The sequence below is a fragment of the Meles meles genome, chromosome 19 (genome assembly GCF_922984935.1).
Source record: "Meles meles chromosome 19, mMelMel3.1 paternal haplotype, whole genome shotgun sequence".
In the NCBI taxonomy this organism is placed as follows: domain Eukaryota; kingdom Metazoa; phylum Chordata; class Mammalia; order Carnivora; family Mustelidae; genus Meles; species Meles meles.
Genome location: NC_060084.1, coordinates 58,158,507 through 58,170,351, shown reverse-complemented (window position 1 = coordinate 58,170,351; position 11,845 = coordinate 58,158,507). Strand labels below are relative to the sequence as shown.

The window sequence follows — 11,845 nt, the reverse complement described above, 5'->3', positions numbered from 1 at the left end:
GCCTGGGTCAGACCAGGGTCCCCAGATCCCTGGATCCCAGGGCTGGCCCTCCCCAGCAGCGCCGTGGCAGAGCGGGCCTCCCCCCTCAGGCTGTGGTGCAGGTTCCTGTGGACTGGTCCTCACCACAGTCCTGGGAAGGAGGATAAAAGAGCTCGCCAGGCGAGGCAAGGTCCAGCTCTGAATGTCAGGCTGACTTACAGCTTTCAGGGCCAGAAAGACAGCAACACCAGGGCTGGCCATGAGCCACATGTATTGAGTGCCTGCTGTATGCCCGGCACCAGAGGCCTACTGTATGCCTGGGTAACGAAACTTCCCCGTCAGGGCCCCACGAGCCCTGGCTTGGCCTTGCCGGGCACCATGGCAAGTGCTGTCCATAAACTACCCAGTTGGCCCTGAAGGTGACTCTATGAGGAAAGTGTGGCTAACACCTCTCCTCCACAGTTGAGGACACAATGGTGGGGAGGTGGCGTCACCTGCCCAAGACCACACGGCTTCCCTGGTGCTGGGACTAGAACCGGGGCCCCCGTCACCATGGCCCACACCCTAACTGCTCTGGTCTCTGCCCCTAGCAGAGTTCTGCGCCTCACAGGGTCCTGCCTCTCAGCACTGCGGACGGAGGAGACCATGGAGGTGAAGACCCAGCCATCTGACAAAGGCGGTAAGAGAAACACAGGGTGGAAAACTGTGGGCAGGTGGCAGGGGGGGCAGGCCTATAGGGCCCAGTGATGGTGGGAAGGTTTACCCTGGAGACGGGCCCCTGGCTATGACAAATTGTCCCCATCTCTGTGATTCTCTAATTTTGAGAACCTTGTGTCAATAGAACCGTGCAGCTGGTGACCTTCTGAGATTTGCTCCTTCCCACTGGGCACGGTGCCCTGGAAAGCCATCCGGGCTGTTGTGGGAACCCATGCTTCATCACACCTTACTGCTCAGTGGGGTTCTGTGACGTGGCTCTATCTCTGGAGGGACACCTGGGTTGTTTCCAGTTGCTGGCTATCGCAAGCAGATAGCCAGCAGATCACACGAATGTGTGATTTCCTTTCGCTGGCAAAAGCGCTCAGAAGTGCGATTGTTCACTGACAGATCAGCCAGACGAACAAGATGAGTTGGGATGCTGTGTCTTAAAATCTAAGAACCCACTTTCCCCCATATCATCAGGAAATTACCCATGTACTTCGATCCAGGAAGAAGCTACAAACTACTGTCTCCTTGTGCCAAGTGGTCTCCTGGCTTCCACTCTTGTCTCCTCCAGACTGTTCCCCATTCAGCAGGCCAAGGCATCTTATAAAAAAATAAGGATCAGGTCCTGTCAGAGTTCTCAAGCCAGAGAATGATACAAATTCTATACAGGGGCCCCAGTGGCCCTGAGGGACTGGACCCTGCTGGCCTGACTTCGCCACTCCCATCTCTCCCCCTCCAGTTCCCTGGGCTCCAGCCACCCCTGGCCTCCTAGCTTCACCTTTAACATTCCACCTCAGGGCCTTTGCTCGTGCTGTTTCCCTGCTCAAGAACGCTCTTCCTTCATATGCTCACTTGGCCATCTCCTTCTCAAAATGAAGGTCGAAACAAAGCCTTAGCTCCTCAGAGAAGCCAGCCCTGACTGTCCTAGCTAAAGCAGTACCCGGGGATCTGCCTTCATTCCAACCTAGCTTATTTTGGTCATGATGTCTGTCACTCTCTGGTATTTTCAAGTGTATTGATTTGGTCTTGGTCTCTCTGCCTCTCTCAGATGGGAGCAGTTGAGATCCTGGGAGTCATAGTCCATCACAGACTCTGGTGCCATTGTCTTACCCCAGGTCCTTCACTCACTGACATTTCCTGCCTGTTCCCCATTGAGCTTTGGGATGCAGTTTAATGCATGTCTTAGGGCACCCCTGCGCAACCTTGAGTGAGTGTCTTAACCTCTCTGTGCCCGTGTCCTCATCTGTAAAGTGGGATGATGATAGTAGCTATCTTGTAGCGTTATTATGAAAAACCAAATAAGGTGATACCTGTACAGTAGTTAGAAGACGGCATGGCATACAGCAAGTCTTCATCCATCTCTTGTGGGTTTCATCACTGGGATTTTATTGAGCTTTCCTACCCACAGAGGGCAGGATGACCTCATTGCTCCTTCTTCCTTGCCAGACCTGCCTTCTCAGAGCCCTGCTCCTACTTCAGAGAACCTCTCCAAAAAGAAGGGAAGACTACCAGTCAGATTCCGGCCCACCTGGAGCACGGTAAGCCTTCTCCGTTTGACCAGAGGGCCCCTCAGTTCGGAGAGGTCAGGTGCATTTGCCACCCTCTCTGGCTGGCAGAGACCCTTGTATGGCAGGGCTTCCCTTGCCCCCCCCCCCCCCAAAGGATATGGCCGCATCCCATAGGGGATGGTTTTCCTGGGCCTCTTTCCTTTCTTCTTCTCGTTCCTAATTTCTACCCTGGCTGGAATGTCACCTCCTCCAGGAAGCCTCCCTGCTCACTTCCTCCTCATCATTCCCTAATGTCATGCCTTGCTTAATTTTCTTCAGACTAGTTATCACTGTGTGATACAGCCATGAGAACAGAAGGCTGGGACAAGGCAATGATTCTCAGCCAGAGGCCGTTCGTCCCCCCGGGGACACTGGCAGTGGCTGAAACGGTATTTGGGTGTCAGCACAGGAGGGGGGGTAGACGCCAGGGACACAGCTCAGCAGCCTGCAGGCCACAGCAAGGAATGATCTGGCCCCCAGATGAGCTCACTCTGCAGAGCCAAGAAACCCCGGAAGAGGGAAGGGCTGCTTTTGCAAAGAAAGGGGCATCGCGTGGGGGGAGGGGGGGCGCCATCCCCACGGCCCTTTTTTGCCTCATGGCTGCGAATGCCAGCCTGGAACAGCCCAGGGCGAAAGCTCTGGAGTCTGACTCTGGGTTCAAATCCCCCCTTAGCCACTCATGGCTGTGGGACCCGGGTCTGTTCCTGAACAATCGAGGCCCACCGCAGTTTCCTCATCTGTAAAATGGGGCTACTATGTTGACCATGGCCATCTGGGGTTATTCTGAAGAGTAAATGAACTCACATCTGTGCTGTTTTCAGACAGCATCTGGCCTGTAAGGGTTTGTAACACGAATGGTGGCAGATTCCTGACCCTCCACCAAGAAGGGTACGTTGTCATCTCGACTTGATGCCCCCATAGCCCCCCCACCCCTGTGTCTGATCATAACGAGTGGGCAAGTTACTGGTGCTTTCCTGCCCCGTTTCCTCGTCTGTAGAATGCAGAAAGCACTGAGGCTACCTCGTGAGGATGAAATGGGGCCATGACGTGTTAGTCCCAAAGAGGAGCAAAGTGCTAGAGGTCACAGCCCTGCCGGAAACCGCCCCAGCTGCGCAGGGGTTGGGGGTGGGGAGGAGGTGGGGTGGGGGTGGGACGCTTCCCCGCGGAAAAGCAGTTTACGTTTGTAGGAAAGTAGACAGTTCGAAGAAACCAGCTGAGGCCAGATTTGAGCAGCTGAGGTTCCAGCCCTTTCTTTACTAAAGCGCTATGCACGGTTGCGGATTCTGTTCTTGGACTGTCCCGTCGAATGCTCACACTCGCTGCCAGGAGGCAGCACTACTCTGTATTCTTCCCATTTTACAGATGCGGAGACTGAGGCGCCGGAAGGCAAGTCCCCAGCCGGTGCGCGGCCAGGCGGGCGGCCCAGCCCCCTGCCCGGCCCGCACACTGAGGGGCGCGGACCCCACTCCGGGAGCGAACACTGTTCCCTGTCTGCTCTGCTCTCTCGCGTTCCGGCCGCTCCCTTTGCTTCGGCTCCTCCTTGTACACCGTGGCAACGCTCTGCAGGGCCTTCCCTTTCCAGCCTTTCCTAGCATTTCAGGAAATGCGCGCTGGGGCGCGTCCTCCGGGCCTTCGGGCCGTTCTCTGCAGCCAAGGCCTCTGCGCCCTTCTGCACCTGCGCCCTCTGCACCTGCGCCCTCTGCACCTGTCACTCTCCGCACCCCTGCCTGCCCCGGGGCTGGAGCTCCCCAGCCACATAGGTCTGGTTGCTAGAACATGACATCCCCAAATACAGCTGCTTCACTCAGACTACATTCCTTATTCCTCACAGTGACAGTGCGTGTGGACAGCCCAGGAGGGCGACTCGGCCCTGCGTGGCGGGTCCACGTTCCGGGGCACCGCAAGTGGAACAAGTGCTTAGTCTCAAAGGTCAAAGCACAGAAGACGCACGCGGGGCTCTTCTGCTCGCACCTCATTGGCCAGAGTGTAGTCACATGGCTGCCCCACTGCAAGGGATGCTGGGGAAAGTAGTCTTTGGCTGCGCAAATACGGGCTTACCTGTCCTTCCATTATTACGGCAAAGGAAAATGGGTATTTTCCTGACCTTTTCTGCTATGTTAATCTATCCCATTGACTAGAATCCTCTCCCCTTCTAAACAAATATTTAGAATAATTGACTTTTTTTTTTTTAAGATTTTATTTATTTGACAGACAGAGATCACAAGTACAGAGAGGCAGGCAGAGAGAGAGGGGGAAGCAGGCTCCATGCCGAGCAGAGAGCCCGATGCGGGGCTTGATCCCAGGACCCTGAGGTCATGACCCAGGACAAAGGCCGAAGTTTAACCCATTGAACCACCCAGGTGCCCTAGAATAATTGACATTTCTTGAGCACTGAGCATGTATGAGGCACAGAGCTAATTTCTTTACCTATTTTCATCCACCTAATCCTCACAGCTCCAGTACATGGTACTGTATTATTCCCATTTTTAAGAGAATGAGGACAGAGAGTTCACATCACTTACCTAAGGTCACACAGATCCTAAGTAGCCAAGATTCGAACCCAGGGAGTCTGGCCCTGGAGCCTGTGCTCTTAACCATCAAGGTATCGATCTACCTCATTGGAAACAGATTCCCAGGTGACCATACAACTGGTGAGTGAAAGGGCCGCTTCCAACATTCATAGCCTCCCTTCCTTCACCCCTTCACATAACCCATGAACATGCAGAGTGTGTACAATAATGCTGTGTAAACACCACCCCCGTGGAAGGTCAGGGACACACAGCAATAAGGGTTTGGCTGTGTGCCTCTGTGGGTGTTGCTAGGCTCCTTCAGGGGCCTGGTGGATGGACTCTGCCTTGTCAGCTCGCCTGAGGTGGCTTTGCTCCGAGGACTGGGGTGACTTGGCTCTGCTCTACTGTCTTTCATCCCCCAGAGGCTAGCCTGGGCAGAGCTTCCTTCATGGAGGCGGTGGAAGCCCAAGAGAGAAGTCAGTGCTGATTGCATAAGCGTTTTCCAGGCTTCTCTCACACTTGGCCAACACCCCACTGGCCCCAGCAAGTTCCATGGCCAAGTGAACAGAAGTGCACAGCACAGCCATGTAGCGAAGGGTGTGGATATGGGGCAGGGTGAAGGAGCCCAGGCCTTATTTGCAAGCTGACACAGCACAGAACTCTGAACATGTCCCCAACTTCTGTTGGCTTTTCACCCGCTGTCCTGGGCCAAGTGCAGGACCAGGCCCTGGGTGAATACGAATGGGGGTTTGGGTTACAGGAACCTGTGATCTTCAGGGATGTGGCCATGTACTTCACCCAGAAGGAATGGCAGCTGCTGAAGCCCGCCCAGAAGGACCTGTACAAAGAGGTGATGCTGGAGAACTATGGGAACCTGGCCTCCTTGGGTAAGGACAAGGTCCCCACAGTTCGGAGGACTTGGATGAGCTCCGCCCTAGGACTGGTCTCACGCACTAAGGTTTGGTGGTATCGGCTTCCTTCTAAGGCTGGCTCTGCTTTTGTGGTCTCGAGACAGCCGCGGGCAGCGCAGAGGCACCAGCGTGGTAATTCCCTCGCAACCCAAATGGTAGACCCCTTGGGACCAGGTGTTCCCTGGAAAAGTCTGACTTTTGCTCCGATTGGAGCTGGCTTCGGTCACGTGACCACAGCGGAGCCAATTGCAGTGGCCGGTGCAACGGGGAGTGGCCGACTGGCTGTCGTGCTCCCCGAGGGTGGGCTGCGCTCTCCACCAACCTCGGGGGACCCCTGCAGACCTCCGTGCTGGTGCGGTGGGGAGGGAGAGGCTGGCGAGGCCGTGGCCCTGTGCTCCCTCCGAAGTCCTTCGTATCATTGAGATTTTGCGATTCATGGTGAGAAACACCTATTTGGTCTCCCTCCTGTTTCTAGGACAGAACTCCCAACACCTTTTGAATGTCTTAGCTAGTGAGAGGAATAAAGGTGTCATTTGCTATGTTAATGAGGTGACTTTGGGGAAACTCCTCAGGAGGAGGGCTGGTTGCCAGGGGAACCAAGTCTCACCTCCTGACCTCCAGGGAGGGGGAAGGGACTGGAGGCTGGATTAGTCACCAGTGGCCAATGATTTAATCAATTGTGTCTGTGTAATTAAGCCTCCACAAAACCCCCAAAGGACAGTGTTTGCAGACCTTCCAGACTGGTGAGCAAGTGGGGATCTGGGGGGGAGGGGTGGCGTCTGAGGGCATGGGCGCCCCACACCCTTTCTCCACACCTGGCACTGTACATCTCTTCCACCTGCTGTTCCTGAGTTATATCCTTTTATAATAAACCGGTGATCTAGTGGGTCAAATGTTTCTTCCATGAGCTGGTCTAGCAAATTCAACAAACCCAAGAAGGGGGTCGTTGCAACCTCCAGCCCATAGCCTGTCAGTCAGAGGCACAGGTGACGACTTAGATTTGTGATTGGTGTCTGAACTGGGGGGTGGTCGGTCTTGTGGGACTAAACCCTCCACCGTGGGATGCACCCCTACCTCCAGGTAGATGGTGTCAGAATCGAGCTGACTTGTAGGACCCCAGCAGTGTTGGAGAGAATTGCTCCGCATGTGGTGTGGTGGGGGTCAGGAAAAGCAGCGTTCTGGAACTGGGAGCAGAACATAAACACACTTCTTTCTGTGCAAACTCGGACTGGAATGGCGGTCTGGGAGGTCTCCAGCACTTCTCCCCTTCTCTGGAGCAGGGTATCGGTTCTTCAAACCCAAGCTGATCACCAGGTTAGAGCAAGGAGATGAGCCCTGTGTCAAGGAGAGAGACGTCCCTCAAGAGCCCCAGCACAGCGGTGCTGGAGTCAGCGAGAGCCCCGTCTCCACTGGTAAGTAGGAGGAGACGGCATGGCAGTCTCCACAAGAAATTCTCCCCCAAGTCCCGGCACGCTGAGAGGTATGATGAGAAGGGAGAAGGCTGGCAGGGCATGTTGCTCTCCAGAAATGCTTTTCCATTCCTCTGGCCTCTTGGGATCTCATTCCAGCTCTCCTTGGCCACATCCTCAGAGCCGGGCTGGGCAACTGACACCCTAACTCAGGGCCTTTGCACTGTCTGGCTGTTCTGCCAGTGGTCCCCTCCCCAGTGCTCTTCCCCGACTGCTTCAGCGAGCACCTGTTTACTTCCCTCCTTGTATGTGTGCATCGATGCCTTCATGGTTAGAAAGATGTTTACAGCAGTTCTTTGGCCAAGACTGGTCTGGCACGCGACTTAAATCCTTAAGATCGCCACTGCTGAGTAGCCCTCCGTTGACTTGGAGAAACAACAGCATGTTTCTGGGGCAGCACAGCTATCCCCCATCAGCGTCTGAACCTGGAGCATATAGGAGAATAGCGAGAGAGCTTTTCATTTAAGAAAATACATGGATTTGGAGCGCCTGGGTGGCTCAGTGGGTTAAGCCTCTGCCTTCGGCCCAGGTCATGATTTCAGGGTTCTGGGATCGGCCCCGCATTGGGCTCTCCGCTCGGCAGGGAGCCTGCTTCCCCCTATCTCTCTGCCTGCCTCTCTGCCTACATATGGTCTCTCTCTCTCTTAAATAAATAAAAAAAAAAAAAAAAAAAGAAAGAAAATACATGGATTTAAGAGGTGCCTGGGTGGCTCAGTCGGTTAAGCAACAGACTCTTGGTTTTGCTCAAGTCATGGTCACTGGTCCTGGGATCGAGCCCCATGCTGAACGCGGAGTCTCTCTCCTTCCCCCACGGCCCTTCCCCTCCGTGTGCTCTTGAGCACTCTCTCTCCAACATAAACAGATTTTTAAAAATAAAGACAATACATGGATTTAGTAAGAATCCCAAATAGAGGGGCACCAGGGGGCTCAGTCAGTTACGCGTTTGTGTTCAGCTGGGGTCATGATCCCAGGGTCTTGGGATGGAGGCCTGTATGTGGCTCCTGCTCAGCCCGGAGCCTGTGTCTCCTTCTCCCTCTGCTTCCCCCGCTTCACCCCCACCTTGTGCTCTCTCTCCCTCTGTCAAATAAATAAAATCTTAAAAAAAGAAAAGAATCCCAAATAGTAACCAGGTGTTTTCATTAAAAAAATAATAACAGTGAACCTCTTCCTCATTCCAGCGTCGCCTCTGCAGTTTTTTTAAATTTTTTTAAAGATTTTATTTATTCATTTGACAGAGAGCGAGAGCACAAGCAGGGGGACCAGCAGGCAGAGGGAGACCCAGACTCCCCACTGAGCACGGGATGTTAATAGCAACTCAGTTCTTAATAGTCCCAAAGTGGGGACTCCCTAAATGCCTATCAACAACGAAATAGTTAACCACATTGTGGCATAGTCGTGCTATGGAATCCTATAAGCAAGGCGAATGAATGACTTGTGACTACAAGCAACAATCCAGATGAATCTCATAGCACAGTTGAGTGAAAGAAAGAAGCCAGGCATGAAAGGATGTACGCTAAAAGGTAGCATTTACATAATGTACAAAAGGAGCTAAAGCCAATCTACGCTACTGGAAGGCAGGGTCTTGATGTTTTGAAAGGGAGAGGGTCATTGGAGGGAGTGGGCTGAGGGCTTGCGTCAGGGACGGTGCTTCTAGGGTTCTGTTTCTTGATCTTGATCTTGGCGCTGTACTCGTGAATGTGCTCACGTTGTGAATTCTCACCAAAAAAATTTTATTTCTCTTACTTACAGCTAGAAACACATCGTTTTAGTGATAAGGGAACATTAAGAACTGACCGTGTTTCCAACTCGCACAGAGTTCATAGACTATAAATAACACCTTGTAATACAGTTGCATTTAGTATGGAACGTTCTGTATCACTGTCCCTTCAATCCAGAGATCAGCTCTTGATTTATTTCTGGAGTGTTGCTTCAATTGTATCTCTAAGTAATTATTCTGATACAGGATCTCTTTTTTTTCTCTTTTCTGTGCCAACTCCTTTTCTCATTGATTCTTTTTCCCTCTTTATTTCCACCTCATTGGAACTGGCTGTCTTTTCTTTTTCTAGCCTTATTAGGATAGAGTTGTGTGAGCTTATTGTGATATAACATATAGGCTTAAGGTGCATAACATGATAATGTGGTATGTATATATATTATGAAATGATTATGGCAATAAGTTTAGAGAATACCTCCATCCCTTCACATAATCACTTCTTTTTTTGCTGGCATGATGTGAATTCTAATCACTTCAAACATTTACATCTGTGAGCTTTTTTGTATGTATTTTATACTCAGACAAAACATTTTCAACCAAAGATAGACGACGGCACTAAAAAAGAGAGAGAGATTTACATTCTGAATCCCTTTCAGACAAGAAGACACAGCTTATGCCGAACACAACATTTCCAAAGCCAGACATCTCTACGAGGCCATCCCTGGGGAAGGCAAAGGAAATGGCCCAAAAGAATGCTAGGACGGAAGGGACTTCAGAAACTGAGGACAGGCCGCCGAGGAGCACGCAAAAATCTGGCCCCAGCCTGGCCGCAGACTCAGACAAAAAAACTCTCCCTGCAAAGCAAAACCACGAGTCCATGGCTGTGAAGAGATGCCCAAGCCATCCACTACCAGCAACGACACCACGGAGCACCCCTCCAGAAAAGAAGACCCTAAAAAAAGATATTCATGGAAAAGCCCAGGTGCCAGGCTTCCCAAAGCAGAATCGTCCAAAAATCCAGCGGGGGAAGCCACACTTTAAATGTAAGGAATGCGGGAAAACTTTCAACCAGACCCTCCACCTCATCGAGCACGAGCGGATCCACACAGGAGAGAAACCCCACAAATGTGATGAATGTGGGAAGTCCTTCCGCCATAGCTCCTACTTCTTCACGCATTATAGGATTCACACCGGCGAGAGGCCCTACAAGTGTAAGGAGTGTGGGAAAGCCTTCAACAGCAGTTCCACGCTGAGCAGCCACTACAGGACCCACACGGGAGAGAAGCCCTTCAAGTGTGAGGAGTGTGGGAAAACCTTCAAGCAGAGCACAAAGCTCACTCGTCACCGGAGGGTGCACACGGGGGAGAAGCCCTACCAGTGCAGCGAGTGTGACAAATCCTTTGGCCGCAGCTCCTCCCTGACGGAGCACAAGAGAATCCACACGGGGGAGAAGCCGTACCACTGCAAAGTGTGTGGGAAAGCCTTCAGATGCAACTCGCATCTTTTTGAACACCATCGGATTCATCAGGAGGAGAAGTCCTACCAGTGTGGCCAGTGTGGGAAGTACTTCCGAAATAGCTCCCACCTGTCGGAGCACAGGAGGGTTCACCAGCTGGGGCCCTCAGAGCGGTGCCAGGAATGTGGGAGAACCTTCCGGCGCAAGGCAGCCCTTCTCAAGCATCAGAAGGGCCACAGAGAGACTCACACCTACCAGTGTGAGGGGTGCGGGAAGGCCTTCCGCTGTAAGTCGAGCATCGAGAGACACCAGAGGATGCACGCCGGCCAGAAGCCGTACGTGTGCTCTGAGTGTGGGAAAGCTTTCACCGACAGCTCCACACTCATCAATCACCGCAAAATCCACACCACGGGGAAGCTGCACCCGTGCCCCAAATGCAGGAGGGCCTTCAGGCGGCTCTCGTCCCTGGTGCTCCACCAGAAAGTGCACGCCAGAAAGAGACAGTGAGCTCCGCGTGTGAGGGAGCCTTCAGCCTGGACCCACACCTTCCTAATCCCCAGAGAAGTCACGATGACGCCAACTTTGTGAGCAGAGATGGACTGCACCTGCCGTCAGGTCGCTAGCTGGCCAGCGGTCCTCATTCAGGGGACAGTGCTGTGTGGCTCCCCTAGACGTTTGGGGAGTGCCCGGGGCTATTTCTGGTTGTCCCAGCCTACTGCCACCACTGGCAGGGAAAAGACAGAGGCTCAGAATCCTCCGAACCACATGAATGCGTCAGACACCTCCATCTACAAGGAATGTTCCGGCCTCAGATATCAGGAGCGGCACCATAATTAATTAGATTTGAGAAGGAGTTCAGGAATAGTCCACTACAGTAACCACTAAACGGTGTGTCGTGATTTACATTTAAATGAATAAACAAACATAAAACGTAAATGTTTCCTCAGCTTCACCCAGCCAAGATTCAGTGGCCGAACACGCCAGCGGTTGCAGAATCAGACGGCACGGATGGAGAACATACCCATTGTTGCAGAAGGTTCTGAGTGGGCCCCGGTTTGGATCTTTTATCAAAATCCTCATGCAACATAGGCCCGAGAAAGTGAGCCAGAGACGGAAGGCAGCACAGCCAAGCGTAGTGTTCCACGAAGGGCTCTGAGACTGTTGCCCCCACAGATGGTTCTGCTGTCTCAGGGCTGGCCAGCATCGTGCCCACAAGATGCTCCCTTCTGTCTGGGCCAGAACAGCCAATCAGTCACTGATAATGCTACCGATATATGCTGACATTTCCTGAGCACCTCACCCACCATGTGTGACGCCGAGCACTTTACATTATCCGGCCCCCGTAATCCTCTCCGAAGACCTATAAAATAGGAACTGATGGCATCCCATGTCATGGCTGAGAAAATGAGGCTCAGGAGAGATTTTTTAAAAGATTATTTCAAATTTTGCACATTAATCTAGACAGTACTGCTATTTTTTATATATTCCATGCTTTCATCGAATAATTCGATGAAATATCATTATCATTCGAATTTTCATGAAATATATCTTTAAAAA

The 11,845-nt window shown here is 52.4% G+C and overlaps 1 protein-coding gene across 1 annotated transcript; it reads left to right on the top strand.

Moving 5' to 3' along the window:
* Window positions 1-531: 531 nt before the first annotated feature.
* On the top strand, window positions 532-10,824 carry LOC123930637 (zinc finger protein 383-like). The gene is made up of 6 exons (XM_045986830.1): window positions 532-658; window positions 2,128-2,219; window positions 3,591-3,710; window positions 5,499-5,625; window positions 6,930-7,061; window positions 9,489-10,824. The coding sequence occupies exons 1-6, from the start codon at window positions 532-534 to the stop codon at window positions 10,793-10,795; spliced, it is 1,905 nt and encodes a 634-aa protein (XP_045842786.1). The 3' UTR covers window positions 10,796-10,824.
* The last annotated feature ends 1,021 nt before the right edge of the window (window positions 10,825-11,845 follow it).